This window comes from Equus quagga, chromosome 12 (genome assembly GCF_021613505.1).
Source record: "Equus quagga isolate Etosha38 chromosome 12, UCLA_HA_Equagga_1.0, whole genome shotgun sequence".
Lineage (NCBI taxonomy): Eukaryota > Metazoa > Chordata > Mammalia > Perissodactyla > Equidae > Equus > Equus quagga.
Window position 1 is genome coordinate 26,733,654 of NC_060278.1, and position 21,353 is coordinate 26,755,006.

Here is a 21,353-nt window from a genome sequence, read left to right on the forward strand (position 1 = left end):
CCCCCCCCCGCCAAAAAAAAAACAAACCAGGAATAGATGTGGAAGGAGAGAAAGAAGGCAGAACTAAGGATAATGTCTAGAATTCTGGTTTGGGCCCAGGGTGGAGCGAGTCACTGCTGAGATGGAGACAGGGAGCAGATGAACAGTTTGTAAGGGGGTGTGTGTGTGTGTGTGTGTGTGTAAATGATCTATCATAAACTAAGAAAGATATAGTTTTGGAACTTTATTAAATTTTTTCCTACATATCCTACTATGTTTTATCTTTAGCATTAGCTATCTAGGTTTTAAAAAGGTTTCTATTTTGTAGATCCCTATCTTTAAGACCCTCTAAAATATAATTTTAGTATCTTCTGCTGTAAGAAAAGCTGTGCTTCTCAAAAGTGCCAAGAGGAACTGGTACCTATTTCATCACATTTAGTTCTCGTTGATTTAGGGATCAACTCCAGGTCTCTTAGTCACTCCTCAAATATCTACTCCTCATCTGGCAGGTGCTCAGCCCTGCTCTGGGCATTAGGGGCACAGCTGTGCACAAGACAGGTAATATCCCTGCCCTCATGGAGTTTGCATTCTGATTGGCAGGCACACAAAAAAACAAGTCAAGAAAATAATTACCAATTTGATAAAAAGCAATGAAAAAAATAAGAAGCAGGATGCTGATAGAGAATAAAAGTCGAGGGGAACCTGCTTTAGATAAGGTGGTCCGGGAAGATTCTTAAGCCGAAATGTAAGGAAGTGGAAAGAACTAGCCGTGAGAAGAGGTGCAGGAGGGGAAGTGGGGGTTGAAAGCTATGGGACCCACGAGGGGCCCTTGGGTGGTAAAAGCTTGACCAGATTCTAGGAACTGAAAGACTAGTGTGTTTAGAGTGTAGTGAGCAAGATGCAGTTCGAGAGAGATGAGAGGCTAGATTAAACAATACCTTTTAGGCCGTATCAAAGGATTTGCATTTTATTCTAAAAGTAAGAGAGAGGCAGAACCTTGGTCTGGTTCATGTCAGACAGGAGAGGAAAACTGGCGGAGATGTTGCAGTGGATCAGGACAGAGGTAGTGGCCTGGATTGAGAATCACTCTAAGTTTCTTTTCCTTGGACTCAGGCTCTTCCTTTGTAAAGTGCAGGTGGAGACTTAGTAGAAACAGGTCAGTAAATAATTATTCCCAAGTGCCCGACTATCATAAGACTCCCATGGGTCTCTTGCTCTAGAGAAAGGTATGAAATATTTTCAAGATTCATGGTGTTTTCCGCTCCTCTACACCAACCACCCACTTCCTCCATACCCAAGGTTTCACTCTATCAGGAACTGCCATCTGTGGCCTTTGATACACTGAACCAATTAGTGGCTTTCAAGCCATTCCGCCATAAACAGTATTTGTTGTCTACCAAGTTCCTTGGTAACTGGAACAGGTGGGGTGGAGGAGCCAAGAGCAGACACACAATTTTGGATGGACTCTGTTGAAGATTAGTCCAGTGGGTTTCTTTTTCTTGTCCTTCTGCTGGGCCACGGGACTTGTACTGCCAACACAACTAAATTTCAGTGTAAAGGATCAGACTGAGGAGCCTTATTAGCCTTAAATTCAGTTCCCTTATCCAGTGCCGTTAAGTTTCTCAGCAGCTCCATCTGAATATTGATGAAATGATCCTTCACTTAAAACATAGTACCATAAATCAGCTGATAGACTTAAAAGTGCTTCAACATGCAGATGCAGACAACAAGTGAAAAAGCCTCTTTGTTGTTATTACCAATTTTTAAAAAAGGGTCAATATTTCATGTCAGTTCAAAAAATGTAGGTAACCTATAAAAGCAGCCCCGGATAGATTCCTTGCTGCACAATGAAGACAGTGAGAACCAGGAAAAGGACCCTCACCACACACACATTTATTTTGTACTTCCAGCTTCCAGAACTGTAAGAAATAATTGTTTATAAGCACATATATAGTGATTCCTGATTACTTGTAAAGTGGCAGCAGGACCTTTTTTTTTTTTTAATTTAATTTAATTTTGTGTGTGTGTGTGTAAGGAAGATTGGCAACAGATTTGGCTTGAGGAAGATTGTCCCTGAGCTAACATCTGTGCCAATTTCCCTCTATTTTGTATGAGGGTCACCACCACAGCATGGCTTGATGAGTAGTGTGTAGGTCTGTGCCCAGGATCCAAACCTACAAAATCAGCTGCCCAAGTGGCTGTGTGGGAACTTAACCATATGCCACTGGGTTGGCCCAGACCTTCTTGAGGTATTATCTGCTTAGTCAACAGAAAAGTCAGTTACGCCACTGTTACATAATCTGTTCAGTAGTGTAGTAAACTTTGCACTTGATTTTTGTCTACTTATATAAATTCATTTGGGCACTAATATATATAGATCCAATCAAGGCTGTATGTAAATTTAAACTGCTTTCTTCTCCCCTCCTCCCAAAAGGTCCATTGTTCAATGTAACATACCTTCTTAAATGTCTCTTTATAGGGTGAAGAAACATTGTAAAACATGTTTTTGTTACATTCTTTCCCGAACCTGAATGATTTAAATACGAAGGAAGTTCTGTCCGCCAAGATTCGCTTTGACTAGCTCTTATCCAGCTATATTTGAGAGTAAATCTTGAAGGAAATACCAACTCTTTTGTCGGCTAAGTATGCAGACCTATCACAGGCGAAAACACACAGGTTTTCAACGCTTTTAGGAGGATCGCTTGTCTAGAAGGCCTCTCTATAAGGTCCACTCTCTGTGGCTGAGAACACAAGCCTCTGCTTACACCGGTCTCCTCGCCCAAAGCTGGAGATTTCAATGAGAATCCTAAAAAAAGGTGTGTGTGTGTGGCGGGGGAGGGGGTTGGGGGGTAGCAGTAGAGGAGATGGAAGACAACAAGGTTCTTCTGCACGCGTGGCCTAAACCTATTCACAGACCGGTCAGCTACTATTTCTACAGCTCGTCTAAGCTGCAGCTCTCAGTAGGCGCAGACTTCCTTCTAGAGCCAAGGTGGCCTTCCTCTTTATTTATGCTAAGGGTTACTTTGAAAAAGGAGGTGGTTTTTTCTTTTTTCTTCTAAATTTCCTAAGGCCGCACATGGGGCAATGCACGAGCAAGGATGACACAGGGCGAGACATGAGATAAGACGTATGTGATTTCTGAACTCCCTAAAAGACGCTGGGTCCTTTTTCATCAGTAAAGGGAGGCAGGACAGAAAGCAGAACCGAGCAAGTTGCAAACGACAAGACCAGGCGCCGCCGCCGCGGGAGCGCTGGGGGCCGAGCCCGCCGTGGGCCGCAGCGGGGGTCCGGCCGCCAGACGCAATCTCCGGCCCCGCGGGCGGGACCCGGGGCGGCCGCCCGCGCTCCTCGCGCCCGCGCCCGCCTAGACTCTGCGCGGCCGGTTCCAGCCCACGTGGCCGCAGCAGGCTCAAAGTCCAAGGGCGGCGGCAGGGCGCGGGGCCCGGGACGCACCTCCGCTCCCGCACGGCGGCGGGAGTAACGAGGCGGACAGCCGCTCTCCGGCCGCGTGCCCGCCCCCTCCCCAGCCCGCGAGGGTCGGCGCACGGCCGCCACCGCCCCCCACCACGGTGGCAAAGCGCCGGCCGGGTAAACGAAATCCATGAAGGGGCGTTCCGCCCTCTTCTCGCGAGAGGTGGGAACGGAAGAAGGGTGGGCGGGCGACAGAACGTGGCCAATGAGAGCGCGGGAAGGGCGTGATCGACGGCCCTCCAGGACTTCCCCTAGGCCGCGCCCCGGCTGCGGAGGCCCAGGTCGCCGCCCGCTCTCCCTCCCCTCCCTGCCCTCCCTCCCCTCCCTGCCCCGTTCTTCTCTTCCCGTCTGAGGTGGCGGCCGGCCTCCTTGCGCTCCAGCTCCGTCTGCCTCTCCTCCCGGCTTCCCTCTTCCCTCGGGCCCGAGACCGCCAGAGCGCTTCCCCGCCCCCTCAGGGTGGCCGCATAACCCCTGCCCCCAGAGTCCTGCGCCGTCTCCTCTGCGCCTCCGTCCTCGCCCTGCCTCGCCATGAATGAGGAGTACGACGTGATCGTGCTGGGCACCGGCCTGACGGTGCGTTCCGGGCGGCGGCGGCGCGGCCGGGGGCCCGGGAGGGCGTGGGGGCCGGCGGGGGTGGGCGGAGGGGAGGCCGGGGGTCGGCCCGCGCGCCTCGCTCGCGCCGCGTGAGGCGAGGCCCACCCGGCAGGCCGCGCCGGCCCCGGGCCTCGGCGTCGCCGCAGAGGTGTCCCGTGCCCGCAGCCCTCGGTGGCGGTTTCGGCTGGCGAGTTCTGGCGCGGGCGGGCGGGCGCGCGCGGGGGCGGGTCCCCGGGTGGGGTGGGGGGATCGTCTCTGAAAGTGGGAGGGAGGCCCAGGAGATGCAAGACCAGTCGAGTAGGCGACTTGATGGATGGTGACGGCGAAACAAAAGTGGGGCGAAAAGGAGAGTTCCGCTGTGCTGCGGAAGGGAGCGTAAGAGCCCGGATCCGGGCATGGATGCTCCCCGCCGGCCTTCGGGTTGGTGGCCTCTCCGGATTGGAAACGGAAAAGCGCCAGGCAGGGTGGGGGAGGGGGAAGCCACGCTCAATTGCATTTCCTACTTAGTCTGCAGCCGCCGGAGCCAGGCACACGGTTTTGTGACGAGTCGTTGGCTAGTCACTGTTTTGTAATTGTTCGAGTTCAGTTAACTCAAACTTTTTTTGGGAGAAAACTAGTTTTCTTATCCCCCTGCCCGCTCCAAATGAGAAGCATCATCCCTTTCCTTTTAAGCGCCCTCCCATCCCACTGATGGAGCATCTGGAGAACTGGAAATGAGTTTTCTCAAAACTTGCCTCTCAGATGCTTTCTCGCCTGGTCTTTGCCATCTTTTCCTTTTGTTTGGTCTGTCCCCGGAGTCCACTGTTTCATCTGGATGCTTTCGCCTGAGAATTGGCCCGGTGATGGACTGCTAGAGGCCAAGTGCTCTGCTACTATGCTCTCTTCAGGGAGTTAGATAAATCAGGGCCCACAGAAAGAGTGCAGTTGTAATGTGAAGGCAAGGTGTTTCTAACACCGTGGCAAATGTATTTTCCTGGATATTTGTCCGCTTAGAGACCTATAGATAATCTGCAAAATAATGCAGGTGGGTGTTGTATCTTGTAGCACTTCTCGTCGTCCTGTTTTAAGAAAATGAAGCCTATTCGTCTTGCAAAAGAATTCCATTCTCATTATTAGAATTTTTTTTTTGAAATTTGAAATTCTGACTTCGGGCTGCTTTGTCTTAATAAGATGAACACTGATGTAAATGTTGTGTATCCTATATAATCTGATCGCAGAGTTCCGAGTCGTTTAATGTAAATCACTGCTTCAGAGTTATTGAAATGCATTGTAATCTTTCAGGATCAAATTAATATTTTTTTCGGGTAACACTCTAAGATAACTTTTCGATTTCTCTAGACAAGAGAAAACTTTCGAACTTCCATTTGGCTGATTTTTTAGGAAAAGGTGGTTAGGAACTAGAACGGCACTTTTCTCGCCTGTCATTTTTCAATTTGTAGTGATTTATGGTGATTGTGGGAGAATACTTATTTCTGAATGCTCCATTATGTTTGACCAGTCCAGAAATAGCCATGTGCCTGGCTGGGAAATAGTATCAAATAGATGAGATTACTTACCTAGAAAGCTGTTTAGTCATTTAGAATGTGAGGTATTGGGTTGAATTTCTTTTTTGGTAGTGAGTTGGAAGATTGTTGGATGCCTAAATGAATAGGCCTACCCACTGCAGGGTTATTTTTTTAATTTTTAAAGTGCCTAATTGGGATTCTGAGCTGAGCTTAGTAGTTTGTGATGGATTTTGCTCATTGGAATGGGCACTGTTGCTGCCAGCATGTTGTAAGAGCCAGTTAGTTCCACTGTTTTTCCACAGTTAGTGCTGGTCTTTCAGATTTGCTCCTGATTAGGTCAGTTGAGCTTGGACAAATGAGTGCAAATCCATCATCATGCAGGTTTCTACATGCCTAGTTCAGAAACATCACTTTGTATCAAAGATAACAGTGTCTTGTATAACAGCCAAGTTAAGATAATGCACTTTAAATTTTCATTAGGTGTTAATTAATTGGATTCATTTGGATTTTTGATGAGTGGGAGATGCATACCTAACTAGAAATCAGACCAATTTCTGCTGTCATTTTATAGCTGTGATAACTTTAATCTCCATGAGTCTTCCTAGATTGTTTTGTGAGGTGTTCTTTGAGGGTTGTATCAATTCGGAACAATCACATTACTACCATCATGGATAGGAGTAGTGGTGATGGATGGTTTTGATAAGGATAAATCTTGTACCCTCATTTTTAGTGACACAAGGACTTTGATTACTTAAATGCAGAGACCACCAAAGTTAAAAACCCTCAAATTAGAATTAACTTCATTTAGAGTGAACGTGTTTAATTTTCTTAGTTTTTGGTTTATAAATATTTAGTGCTTGAGATTTAAGAACCTAAAAACAGGCATATGCTGTCAGTTATGGGTAGCAAATATTATGTGATGCCAGTGTGTCAGATAATTTTAGTGGAATTAACTTGTTACTTTTAAAATACAGTGGAAGGAAGTGTTGGAGTTTCTCTATGTTGCCTATTGTTGTCATTGTTTTGTATTGATTGTTACATCTAAAATAAGATCGTATTAATCCACAAATATTGATAGTAACATTAATAAAGACAATTTGGTAAAAACTAGAGCAAAATCTCTGCTCTGTCTAGGAGAAATGGAATATTCCATATAATTGAATTTTCTAAGGAATTGAGGGTTATCCCTTTAAAGAACCACAACTTTTAGGTAAAAGCCTTTACAAATGATACCACAATTTCTTTAACAAAGCAAGGAACACAGTTTAATTTAAGATTTCGCATCATGAGGGTTAATTATTGTGTTATGCTGTAACATCATGAAGCCACTGAGACCCAGTGAGCTTTGTAGGAACTTCAGCCCTCCTTACTAAATAGTCTCCGACTGCTTGGCTTCCCGAGTTCTACAGTCTCCTTTTCATCCCCTACGCCCTCTTACTTTGCTGTTAGGCTGGCCACTTTCACTTTCAGCATGTATAGATAACCTCTGGCCACCAGATTTGCTACTTGTGATTGACTTTGGGCTTGGCGATAAATTCGTGAGTCTTAGAAATAGTATGTAAAATAAGAGTAACTAACTCCACAGCTATTTGTGCTTCCCAGAGGTATTTGTTTTGTTTTGTTCTATTTAGTAATTCTAGTAAGGAGTTACGAATAGAAATGTATAGTTCAGTGATATTTAAGCAGATTGTTCTCAGCATTATACGTTTAAAAAATTGTTTTATATCCCAGACATACTTTTTCTCCTTTGTTTTTATTAAAATCTTGTGGTTTCAAAGAGGAGTTTTTGTAGCTGATTTAAAAATCTTGGGGGCCGGCCCCATGGCTGAGTGGTTAAGTTCATGCGCTCTGCTTTAGTGGTCCAGGGTTTCGGCAGTTCGGATCCTGGGTGTGGATCTAGTACTGCTTATCAAGCCATGTTGAGATGGTGTCCCACATAGCACAACCAGAGGGACCTACAGCTAGAATATACAACTGTGTACTGGGGGACGTTGGGGAGAAGATGAAAAAAAAAAGAATATTGGCAACAGATGTTCGCTCAGGTGCCAATCTTTAAAAGAAAAAAGTATTAAAAAGACTTAAAAAAATTAAAAAAAAATCTTGGACTGTCATTTAACTTGCCTCCTAGATTTGCTCTTTGAAAATCCTTCCAATACTATATTAGAGTTCTGTAGACACAGGACTTTTTTTTTTTTTGGAAGATTAGCCCTGAGCTGACATCTGCCTCCAATCCTGCTCTTTTTGCTGAGGAAGATTGGCCCTGAGCTAACGTCTGTGCCCATCTTCCTCTACTCTGTATGTGGGACGCCTGCCACAGTATGGCTTGGTAAGTGGTGTGTTAGATCCGCGTCCTGGATCGAACCAGTGAATCTGGGGCCACCGATGCGGAGCGCACAAACTTAACTGCTGCACCGCCTGGGCGGACCTCTCTTTTAACTTTTAATGAGGTGCATTAGAGGGGCAGAGACGTTTTCCTACTCACATTTTTGTGTGCATTTGCTTCCTGTTAGTTTTTTTTCCCCTTCATAACAGAACTTAAAAATACAGAAGGATTTAGAGTTTTAATGGGTGTTTAATTTGGTCACTTGGAAGTTAAATCAGAATGTTAATGTACTCTGGCTCTACTCCCTTCCAAGCCTAAGTTGCTCTCTAAGTAGGATGCTGGGTGAGCATTAACTTTTGCAGGATACTAGGATACTATTTAGTCCCACTGGCCTTGTAAACACCATTTCGATTATATAGGAACGCCACTCAGGCCACTTCAGTACGTAAGAGGTGCTTCACGTAATGTGTTTAGCTGCTGTCCAAGTGAGTTGCTCTTTGCTTATTGCAGCTCTAGTGTTCTGTGTAGGGTGCTGAAGGGGAGTGAACTTCAGTATCACTGATAATGGTCCTTCCCCCATCCCCACACCCACCTATATAGACATTCTAGAACTTTGATGCAACTGAACTTTAAACAGTTTTATCTGGTTACCTCCTTTTATGTCGCACATGAAATGCCAGAACTTGGATTCTGAGGATGGTTTTATAGTTGTAGTTATTTTGGGTGTGAGTCTGTGTATTCTTGTCCTGCTCAGGATATTTGTGGCTGAGTCAGAATTTAAATGTGGAGTACTCTTCATCTGTTAGATTTAAAAGTAATATGTTGGTTAATATTCATTAATATGTCTCCTGGTAAAAGTTATCAGTATTCTTGATGCATCTGATGAATGGACCAGGTTTTTAATTGCAAAAAAAGGAAATTCATTTCGAGTATTTTCTCTGACTTTAATGTGCTTTGCTTGTTATTCTGTATTCACCACATAGGTAGTTGTAGTAGATTTTAAGTTTAGTTGTTAATTTTGGAAGATATTAAAATTTTAGGATCATTAATGTACACCCTATGCCCAAGATGATTGATAAATTTTACAGTGAATTAATGACTTCATTCCATGTTGTAAAACAAAATTGAAAGTATTACATTTGTGCTACTATGTGTTTTATTCTTTTGGTAATGTAAAAGCAACCTTTTATAGATGGGTTTAGAAGAATCAGTGGACCTGCAGATGTTTGATTGGCCTTTGTCAAGTTTGCTCCAAGTGATGCCTGTAAAGGTAGTTAGCATCAGCTCTTTGTGCTCTGCTGAGTCTTTATATGATTGGGCCCTTGATTAGGCCTCAGCCTTCTGTGCCTCTTGCGTTAGAGCCGCGGTCCAGTGAGCGGGTCATGCTTCCTTGAGGTGGAGTGTGAAAAGTTATATATGGAAGCTATGCAACACTCAAAGCTGCTTGCTGTGATTTTGTTTCCAAAAGTTGAACCTTGTAGTCTACTTTTTGTCGGCTGGAAATGTAATTATTTGGTCTTCCTCCGTTTATGTCAAAACCTATTTTTGAGATAGTAAATGTTAATCCACTTTCATATAATATGTTGAACCATATATGTTAGTGTTTCTTTAGAATTTTTTTGAACAGGTGACTTGCTTTTGATAATATTAGGGTTGATGTTTGTAGTTGTAAAATACCTTCAGTTGTGTTTATCAAGACATCATTAAGAAAGTGAAAAGGCAAGCCACAGAGTGGAAGAAGGTGTTTGCAATACGTGTAACCAATAAAGGATTTTTATACATCCAGAATGTATGAAGAACTTTTATATAGCAGTAAGAAAAAGACAAAGTCTGTTTTAAAAATGGACAGATAATTTGAATAGGCTCTTATCAAAAGAAGATAACTATAATTATCAGTAAACTATAAAAAAGTGCTCAACCTCATTAGTGGTCAGGAAATGCAAATTAAACCACATCCTAACAAGAATGACTAAAATTAAAAGGACAACAACACAAGTGTTGGGCAAGGATTTGAAACAACAGGAACTTTGTGCAATGCTGACAAACGTGTCATTTGGTACAACTGTTTTGGAAAGCTCTTTGGCATTATTTCCTGAAGTTGAACATACTTGGACTCTTCTTGATATATGGCCAACAAAAGCAGACATAAAAGACAATGTTGAGAATGTTTATAGAGCATTATTTGTAATAGTCAAAAACTGGAAACTACCCAGATGTCGGTCAGTAGTAGGATGGATAAATACATTGTGGTATATCTGTGTGGTATATTCATTCAACAGAATCCTCTACAGCTTTGTTCCCCAGAGTGTGGTCCATGGATCAACTGTTTGTGCAACACCCTAGAGCTTACTAGAAATGCGGACGGTTAGGCTTCACCCCAGATATACCGGATCACAGTCTCCATTTTAACATCCCCTGGTGATTCTTATGTTTAGTATTAAAGTTTGAGCAGCTCTGCTTTAGTTGTGGTTCTTGAAATTGGTCCTGGCCCAGCAGCATCACCTGGGAACTGGTGAGAAATGCAAATTCTCGGGCCCCACCCCAGTCCTGCTGACTCAGAAACTCTGGGGCTGGGACCTGGCAGTCTATTTTAAACAAGCCATCCAAGTGATGTGGATGCAAACTGAATTTTGAGAATCTGTTTAGAATTTACATTTCTAACAAGTTCACAGGTGATACCAAAGCCGGAAGCACACTTTGAGATCCACTGCTTGCACGGTTAGCAAACCTTCTGTGAAGGTTCGGATAGTCAGTATTTTAGATTTTGCAGGCCAGGTCTCTGTCACAACTGCAGTTCTGTGGTACAGTGAAAACGGCCATGGACAATGTGTAAATGAGTGGGCATGGGTGTTTATCAGTAAAACTGTTTACAAAAATAACCTGCAGGCTGCATTTGGCCGGAGTACTTTAGGGACCCCTGCTCTATGGCAATGAGAGTAAGTAAATTCCGATTACACACAAAACATGGGTGAATCTTGTAAACATAATGTTGACTAAAAGGTGTATACAGAAAGTATATACTGCATGATTCCAGTCAGTCAGAGTTCAAAAACAGGCAGAACAAACCTTTACTCTTAGAAGTTATGAGAGTGGCTGGGAGTGAGGGGCTGGCTATGACTAGAACAGGGCATGAGGTGGTCTTCTGGAGTGCTCACGATGCATGTTTCTTGATCCAAGTAGCAAATGATACACACTCCTGGAGTAAAGTTTGAATCCAATAGTAAGTAATTTAAAAAATACTGGGGCCGCTCCGTGGCTGAGTGGTTAAGTTGGCGCACTCCGCTTCAGCGGCCTGGGGCTTTGCCGGTTCAGATCCTGGGCGTGGACATGGCACCGCTCATCAGGCCATGCTGAGGCGGCGTCCCACATAGCACAACCAGAAGGGCCTGCAATTAGAATATACGACTATGTACTGGGGGGCTTTGGGGAGAAGAAGAAGAAGAAAAAGATTGGCAACAGATATTAGCTCTGGTGCCAGTCTTTTTTTAAAAAAACCTAAAATGAATAGATATATTTTGGAGGAAAATTTGAAATATGTATGAATTTTAAAAATAAAGGTTTCAAAGTCAGAATTTTAGAGGAATGAGATTATTTTCTGCTATCTAGGGTCTTTTGATAAATTTGTGAAGTACTAAGGATTTATGAAGATACATGGAATTTCCTTTGTCTTTTTTAAAAAATAAAGCTCTGATCACCAAAACCCTGGCATAATGGTTTTGAGTGAATGTGTATCCCATCTCTGTTTCTTCTCATTAATTCATTGATTGTATTCTTTCTTATTGCCCCTCCCCCACCCCATCTTGATTTGATATGTCTTAGTATATCCACGCTTTATTTATCTTTTTCCTGGGAGTGGTCCTTTATAATCCTCTGTTGACTGTCACTTTATTAATGGTTTTCCTCAATGCTTCCTGTAGGGCTCTAGTTCTCAAACCCTTTAGTCTCAGAATCTGTTTACGCTCTTAAAAATTGAGGACGCGGAAGAGCTTTTGTTTATAATGGTTATATCTGTCAATATTTATCATATTAGAAATCAACACTGAGAAATTAAAAAAAATTTTTTATTAATTCACTTAAAGATAACAATGATGAGCCCATTATGTGTTAATATGAATGACAGTTCTTTTGAGTGTAACTATTTTCCACAACAAAAAAATGTGTGGGAAGAGTCATTTGTTTTACATTTTCTGCACATCTCTTGAATGTCTGGCTTACAAGATAGCTGGATTATCATATCTGTTTGTGTGTTCAGTCTTTTGTTATACATTGTCTTAGCTGAAGTATATGAAGAAAATCAGGGGGCCAGCCCCGTGACAAAGTGGTTAAGTTCGTGCGCTCTGCTTTAGTGGCCCAGGGTTTCACTCGTTCATATCCTGGGCGCGGACCTAGCACCACTCACCAAGCCGTGCTGAGGTGGCATCCCACAGATCACAACTAGAAGGACCTGCACCTGTGTACTGAGGAGCCTTTGGGAGGAAGAAGAAGAAAAGAAAAGAAAAGATTGGCAACACATGTTGGCTCAACTGCCAATTGGAAAAAAATAAATTAGAAAAGAAAATCAGGCCTTATACAGATGTGTAGCTAGAAAAAGGAAGAGTATTTTAATAGTCTTTCAGATTGTTGTGGATATTCTTTGATTTCTACCAAAACACAGGTGTTTGGAAGATTGATTGCAATATGAAATCTGAAACCACATCAGTGAACATTTCACATTCTGTTACATTAAAATCCATTAATCTAGCTTGTCCTTTGAATTCCTCTTTTTATCTCCCTGCATGATTTTGTAACATCATTCATTGGTCATTTGGAACATAGTGCTTTACTGAGTAATGCAGATCTTCCAAATTGTTGACACATTTCATTATACACTACCAGAAACTGGTATTTGTTAATAATATCGCTGATATTCTCAGAAAAGTCCGTTAAGTATTGAGGACTTGATGTGCTTATGGTGGTAGATGTAAGTTTTCCAAAATCCAAATTTTCATTCAACATTCTGACTTTTTGTTTTTGGTAACATATACTGTCACTTATTTTCCTTGATGTTTATTTTTGAGAAAATGTCTGCCAGATTCCTAAGTCTGAGTAATCGTGGTTTGTCAGTCAGTTGTACTTTCAAATAAAAATGATGATCCATGAGGGCCTGGCACCGTGGTATGGTAGTTAAGTTCAACATGCTCTGCTTTGGCTGCCTGGGTTCGTGGGTTCAGATCCCAGGCACAGATCTACACCACTTGTCAGCCATGCTGTGGCGGTGACCCACATATAAATTGGAGGAACATTGGCACAGCTGTTAGCTCAGGGCTAATCTTCCTCAAGCAAAAAAAAGAGAAAGATTGGCAACGGATGTTTGCTCAGGGCTAATTTTCCTCAGGAAAAAAAAGATCCCTGCAAAAAGTTGCTAGTTCAGCTTACAAATCAATCCCACAAAAGGTTTTCCTTGAGCCAGAATTGCTTTATAGGTACTTCCCACTTTGTCACAGAGAATATGAAAAAGATGGGTATTCAAGGATGGGTGTACATTTAACAGAGGTAATTTTTTTTCTTTTGTATATGTGTTTTCTTTTGTTTACTTTCACAGATGCATTTGAACACAGCTTTCTATTTAAAGAATTTTTATACATTTGGAAATCTTTGTCTTAAAAATATCTAATACTTAGAGTAATTAATAAAAAACCCTGGTATTCTTTGCAGAATCTCTGTAGTTTATCTGAAGTTGTTTATGACCCTTTTACTATTTGCCATTATTCACCTCCATGAATGCTTTGTCCTTAACAAATGTGTACCCATAGTTCAGTAACAAGGCCACCGCAATAAACCTGTCAGTGTGAGGTACACTGTGTGTATGTAAGTTTATGAGATGGTCTCTCTGGTAGATGTCTACTTAAAATTTATTTCTTGAATGCCACAACTGTATTATCTTTTTCTCTCATTTTGTAATCTTTGGGAATTCTAAGTTAAAAGACTAAGTACAGAATACAGAATCAATGTGGACATTTCATAATGTCAGGATCACTTCTTTTTTTTTTTTTTTTTTTTTAAAGATTTTATTTTTTCCTTTTTCTCCCCAAAGCCCCCCGGTACATAGTTGTGTATTCTTCGTTGTGGGTTCCTCTAGTTGTGGCATGTGGGACGCTGCCTCAGCGTGGTCTGACGAGCAGTGCCATGTCCGCGCCCAGGATTCGAACCGACGAAACACTGGGCCGCCTGCAGTGGAGCGCGCGAACTTAACCACTCGGCCACGGGGCCAGCCCCTCAGGATCACTTCTTTTGATAGAAATACTGAGACTTAGCATGACACAGAAGGCTAAAGCTTCATTATCATGCAATAATGATGTTATAGATGATTTAATCACTGATTCTTGAGCAAAGGTAGATGAGTGCAGAATAGGGTAGCCCTGTAAGAAACAAATTTATTGCAATTACTATCTTATTATAGTACTCAATGAAATTTTTTTTAATTAAGATTATGATAGTTTACAACCTTGTGAAATTTCAGTTGTACATTATTGTTTGTCATTCATGTTGTAGGTGCACCACTTCACCCTTTGTGCCCACCCCCCACCCCACCTTTCCCCTGGTATCCACTAAACTGTTCTCTTTGTCTACGTGTTTAACTTGCACATATGAGTGGAGTCATACAGAGATTGTCTTTCTCTATTTGGCTTATTTCAGTTAACATAATACCCTCAAGATCCATCCATGTTGTTGTGAATGGGGCGATTTTATCCTTTTTTATGGCTGAGTAGTGTTCCATTGTATATATACACCATATCTTCTTTATCCAATCATCAGTTGATGGGCACTTAGGTTGCTTCCATGTCTTTGCTATTGTAAATAATGCCGCAGTGAACATAGGGGTGCATGGGACTTTTGGAATTGCTGATTTCAAGTTCTTTGGATAGATACCCGGTAGTGGGATGGCTGGATCGTATGGTATCTCTATTTTTAATTTTTTGAGAAATCTCCATACTGTTTTCCATAGTGGCTGTGCTAGTTTGCATTCCCACCAGCAGTGTATGAGGGTTCCTTTTTCTCCACAACCTCTCCAACATTTGTTACTATTTGTTTTAGTTATTTTTGTCATTCTAATGGGTGTAAGGTGATATCTTAATGCAGTTTTGATGTGCATTTCCCTGATGATCAGTGATGATGAGCATCTTTTCATGTGCCTATTGGCCATCCGTGTATCTTCTTTGGAGAAATGTCTGTTCATGTCTTCTGCCCATGTTTTGATTGGGTTGTTTGATTTTTTGTTGTTGAGTTGTGTGAGTTCTTTATATAGTATGGAGATTAACCCTTTGTCGGATATATGACTTGCAAATATTTTTTCCCAATTGTTGGGTTGTTTTTTTCTTTCAATCCTGTTTTCCCTTGCCTTGAAGAAGCTCTTTAGTTTGATGAGGTCCCATTTGTTTATTCTTTCTGTTGTTTCCCATGTCTGAGAAGACATGGTGTCCGAAAAGATCCTTTTGATACTGATGTCAAAGAGTGTACTGCCTATATTTTCTTCTAGAAGCCTTATAGTTTCAGTTCTTACCTTTAGGTCTTTGATCCATTTTGAGTTTTTGTGAATGGTGAAAAAGAATGGTCAATTTTTGTTCTTTTACATGTGGTTTTCCAGTTTTCCAAGCACCATTGGTTGAAGAGACTTTCTTTTCTCCATTGTATGCTCTCAGCTCCTTTGTCGAAGATTCGCTGTCCATAGATGTGTGGTTTTATCTCTGAGCTTTCCATTCTGTTCCATTGATGTGTGCACTTGTCTTTGTACCAGTACCATGCTGTTTTGATCACTGTAGCTTTGTAGTATGCTTTGAAGTCAGGGATAGTGATGCCTCCAGCTTTGTTCTTTTTTCTCAGGATTGCTTGAGTGATTCGGGGTCTTTTGTTGCTCCATATGAATTTTAGGATTCTTTGTTCTATTTCTGTAAAGAATGTCATTGGGATTCTGATTGGGATGGCATTGAATCTGTAGATTGCTTTAGGTAGTATGGACATTTTAACTATGTTTATTCTTCCAATTCATGTGCATGGAATGTCTTTCCATCTCTTTATGTCATCCATTTCTTTCAGGAAAGTCTTGTAGTTTTCATTGTATAGGTCTTTCACTTCCTTGGTTAAATTTACCCCAAGGTATTTTATTCTTTTTTTTTGTGATTATGAATGGAATTGTGTTCTTGAGTTCTTTTTCTGTTAGTTTGTTGTTAGAGTATAGAAATGCTACTGATTTATGTATGTTGATTTTATACCCTGCAATTTTGTAGTTGTTGATTATTTCTAATAGTTTTCCAATGGATTCTTTGGGGTTATATTTGAGATCATGTCATCTGCAAACCGTGAGAGTTTCACTTCTTCATTGCCTATTTGGATTCCATTTATTTCTTTTTCCTGCCTAATGGCTCTAGCCAAAACCTCCAGTACTGTGTTGAATAAGAGTGGTGAGAGTGGACACCCTTGTCTTGTTTTTGTTCTCAGAGGGATGGCTTTCAGTTTTTGCCCATTGAGCATGATGTTGCCTGTGGGTTTGTCATATATGCTCTTTATTATGTTGAGGTACTTTCCTTCTATACCCATTTTATTGAGAGGTTTTATCATAAATGGATCTTGGATCTTGTCGAATACTTTCTCTGCATCTATTGAGATGATCATGTGGTTTTTGTTTCTCATTTTGTTAATGTAGTGTATCACGTTGATTGACTTGCAGATGTTGAATCATCCCTGTGTCCCTGGTATAAATCCCACTTGATCATGGTGTATGGTCTTTTTAATGTATTGCTGTATTTGGTTTGCCAGAATTTTGTTGAGGATTTTTGCATCTATGTTCATCAGTGATATTGGCCTGTAGTTTTCCTTCTTTGTGTTGTCCGTGTCTGGGTTTGGGATCAGGGTGATGTTGGCTTCATAGAATGTGTTAGGAAGTGCTCCACCTTCTCAATTTTCTGGAATAGTTTGAGAAGGATAGGTATTAAATCTTCTTTGAATGTTTGGTAGAATTCTAACAGAGGTAATTTTTAATGCTCCATCAAGGATCTTCTTAAGTGAGATTGGCCTTGTTTTTTGAAACTGTGAGTGCCTGGTGGTGAAGAATATAATGACTAATGCAGTGTAGAGCCACTGCCTTAATTTGTTTTATCCACCATTGATCTTGCACCATCAGTGCACACGTCAAAAGAGTGAATAATGTCTTAGTGTCACTATGAAAGTAGTTCTAACCTTGGGACGCATAGGGGTCCACAGACCACATTTTGAACCCTGGTTGCTTTAGGTCTTTGTCCTTAAATTACATCATATATTGCACATATCTAACTGTTAATTACTCAAAGAACGTTTAATGATAGCCTTTTTTCAAAAAATTCAGTATCTATTTGAAATGTGGTGTAGCACTTTCCTTCTTTTGAAAATACTTATGCTTTCCCTGTAGGAATGTATCCTGTCAGGTATAATGTCTGTGAATGGAAAGAAAGTTCTTCACATGGATAGAAACCCATATTATGGAGGAGAAAGTGCATCTATTACTCCTCTGGAAGATGTAAGTATTAGAATAAATTAATATGCCTTTCATAATTTGAATCTTTTACTGGTGAATCTCAACTTTACTCCTTATACATGGTTTTAATTTTGTTTCGTTAAATATGTTATCTGCATCATCATAATTTTTCAGGAGCTCCTAGTTTGGGGCTTGTAGAAATTTCATTTTAAATTTTGACCTTTGTTACCCTGTGGAGCAGTTATCTGTTAACTCTCAGAGTTAATAGAGTGTAGACTCGGGGGCCGGCCCCGTGGTCGCATGGTTAAGTTCGCGTTCTCCACTTCGGCGGCCCAGGGTTTCACCTGTTCGGATCCTGGGCGTGGACATGGCTCTGCTCGTCAAGCCATGCTGAGGCAGTGTCCCACATGCCACAGCTAGAAGGACCCACAACTAAAAATGCACAGCTCTGTACCGGGGACCTTTGGGGAGAGAAAGGAAAAAATAAAAATCTTTAAAAATATTAAAAAAACAATAGAGTGTAGACTCAGCAGAGTGCATAGAGGATCACCTATTGCTGAAGACCAGATGTATGCCAGGCACACTGCCCACGGGCTTTCCACGTGGTCTTATTTATTCTCCCAGTCACTCAAAGAGATTTTATCCCCATTTTTCAGATGACAGAATGGTCTCTGTGGGGTTGAAATCCCCGAGAAGTGTTATGAACCCAGGCTCTGTGTCTCCAGAGCTTAGCTCCTTTCCCTGTACTGCTTTGCTTCCTACTTTTTTAGAATATGGGCACATGAAGCATTTCCAAAGGGTGTTTTACTAAATGTATTTATTTCTCTGTGTGAGGTTTGTTCAACATCCACATGCATGGATATGAGCTGTACTGTGCCTCATAGGAGATATATAGATATCATCAGTTACTTTTTTTTTTTAGGATTTTATTTCCCCTTTTTCTCCCAAAGTCCCCCGGTACATAGTTGTATATTTTTGGTTGTGGGTCCTTCTAGTTGTGGCATGTGGGATGCCACCTCAGCATGGCTTGATGAGCAGTGCCACGTCCGTGCCCAAGATCTGAACTGGTGAAACCCCCGGCCGCCAAAGCGGAGCGCACCAACTTAACCACTCAGCCACAGGGTCGGCCCCGTTCATCAGTTACTTTTTAAATAATGACTTTGATAAAATAAATTTCATATTTATATCAAAAAGTTTTTTCTATATAGGGCATACAGAAAAGTTGAAAGAATATAATACCAGTGGATCAAAAACCTTCCATATGGATTTAGCAGTTACCATTTTGCTATATTTGCTTCATGTCTGCCTTTTTGTTATTGGTTTTGAACCATTGAAAGTAATAGACACCATGATACTTGAACTAAATATTTCAGCATTCATCTACTAAGAATAACATTTTCCTACATAATCATAATACCATTACCACGTTTAAGAAAATTAACGATATCCATATGATACTCAAATTTCCCAGTGATTCCAAGAATGTCTTATATTGCCATGTAGTTGTGTGTTTTTTTAAACCAGTTTAAGCATTGCCTTTGGTGGTGTTTCTCTTTATTCTCTTATTCTACAAAAATCTCCCCAGTGCTTTTTTTGGGAAAAGTCTAGGCCAGTTTCTAAGAAAGTATTGTTGGGTCCTTCATGTTGCATCACATCAGGAGGCACATAATGTCTGGTTGCCCCTCACTATTCATGATGCTGAGTTTGACCCTGGGTGAAGTGATGCCCGCCACATCTCTTCATTGTAAATAGTCTGTGCAGTGATACGGTGATATGTTGGCGCCATTCCTCCTACACCTAATATAATCTTCAGTAAGACGAGCAAAGCTGTCTTCGTGTGTGTGTGTTGTGAGTCTCAAGGACTTGGAGATTTTTATTGAGTAAATACATAGCAAGTTTGCTTATTCTCTTCCACCTTAGCAATAGAATTCATGAGTTTGAATGAATATTCTCACATTTTAAACTGCAAGCTTCTTTTTATCTAGAGCTCCTAATCAACTCATAAATTTATAAATTAACTGCAAATTTATTTTTAACTCCTTACATAACTACGAAAGCAAAATTAAGCCTTTGTTAACTTTTTATTCAGGAGAGAATGAGTTTAAATGATGTCTACAAATAATAAGGGATGTTTCTGCAGAACTAGTGTGTTGCCGACAATGTATTTTGTATTCTTGCTTTTCTGCTAGTAAAAAGCAAACACATACCACCTCTGCAATATTTATTTTAGCTTTCACTAGCTTAGTAATATATTTAATTTACATATATAGGAACTTTGCTGAGAATTTTATCTGATTAAAAATGAAACATCCTTATACTTTACCTCATATTAGTGGTATTTAGTTATAGCAAAACCACTTCATCCAAAAATAGTTGCATAGCTTAATGAAAACTAAATTTTGTTACATTATGGGTATTTTTTGTTTTGGTTTTAGTTATACAAAAGATTTAAAATCCCAGGAGCACCACCGGCGTCCATGGGCAGAGGAAGGGACTGGAATGTTGACCTAATTCCCAAGTTCCTTATGGCTAATGGTAAAGAATTCTAACTTAAATTTATGACAGTATGTTGAATCCAATTTAAAAGTAGAAACTAATGCTTGACAGAGAGTAGTATTTGGGGTATGTGGAAACGGATTTTGTTGAATGGAGACAGTATGGTGAGTAATATGGCCCATCAGAGGTGTCTAGAGTCACAAAGTTGAGAATGGAGGGAAGGGGGGTGACTTATTAGTAATTGGTTCTGGAGAAGCAAAATTAGGATGTGGCACAATTCATACCAAAATTGTAAGCATTTATAATGGACTTTCCTCCTGATGCTTCAGTGACAGCCTTAGGTAACTAGACCTTCAGAAACAGCCTTATTAATGTTTTTCTAGTTTCTAGGCTTTTAACATCATTTTATCATGTTTACTTTTTTGCATATTTTTAATTAGAGGAGCTCCGTATCTTTTAAAATTGCTCTGATATTTAGTACCTTTTTCAGAGATGACATTTGAAAAACTCAATTGTTGGTATAAGTCTATTTATTTATGTCCAATGAAATAAAGTATGTGCCACCCTTTCTCTTTTTTTTGAGCTTATTTTGTAGTTCATTTTAATGGAAAGATCTTATTTGTATTTTCTCTGAAATTTAAAGTTAACTGACTGAACTCTCTTGAGGTAAATTGTAAACACGAAATTTTTTATTATACAATTATGCGTTGCTTAACAACAGGGCTATGTTCTGAGAAGTGTGTCTTCAGGTGATTTCATCATTATGCGAACATCACAGACTGTACTTACACAATCCTAGGTGATATAGCCTACTACACACCTAGGCTCTATGGTACTAATCTCATGGGACACCATCCTGTATGACCAAAATGATGTTATGTGGCGCATGACTATATAAGTAATAAAATTATTTTATTAAAATTTTATTAACACAGATAAGCAGAAAAGAAAGAAAATTTTCATGGCCAAATTGTTACCATTTAGAATCATGGTTAATATTTTGGTGTATAACCTGCTGGGCTATGCGTATATATGTATTTCGTTTTCTTTTTTCTTCCCCAGTTAACATGTTTTTCAACCAATATATTGTGAACGTTTGACAGAGAGAGGGAGAGAGAGTGTGTGTGTGATGAACCTCATTGTATACTCCTGGAAGTGTACTATGGGGATAAAGGCAATTATTTTTAAGGCTTTTCCTTTATGTTGCCAATTTTACTTTTACCAGTAGACTATGAGACTGCATCTTTCCCAGTACCTTTACCAAGCCCAGATATTAGTCATTTTAGTTTTTGTCATTTTGTCATATTAAAATTTTAGGCAAAATAATGGATTTAAAAAAATATCTATTTGTTAGTGGGTGAAATGATTTCTAGATGTTTACTGGCTTTCCTATTCTTTAGTGAATTGGCCAGCCCTGGGCTTTGCATATTTTTCTGTTGAGATTTCGTATTTTTCCTTACCGATGTGAAAGAGCTATTAAATCCCCTTTTAGGCCCAG

At 40.7% G+C, this 21,353-nt stretch overlaps 1 protein-coding gene across 1 annotated transcript in view; it reads left to right on the forward strand.

Annotated features, from left to right (window-relative positions):
- Positions 1–3,798: 3,798 nt before the first annotated feature.
- Positions 3,799–21,353, forward strand: part of GDI2 (GDP dissociation inhibitor 2) — a 31,111-nt gene continuing 13,556 nt past the window's right edge. The window contains exons 1-3 of the mRNA XM_046679012.1: positions 3,799–4,023; positions 17,294–17,401; positions 19,795–19,894. Coding sequence (XP_046534968.1) covers positions 3,979–4,023; positions 17,294–17,401; positions 19,795–19,894 — 253 coding nt within the window. The 5' untranslated portion in view covers positions 3,799–3,978. The remainder of the gene's footprint in view (positions 4,024–17,293; positions 17,402–19,794; positions 19,895–21,353) is intronic.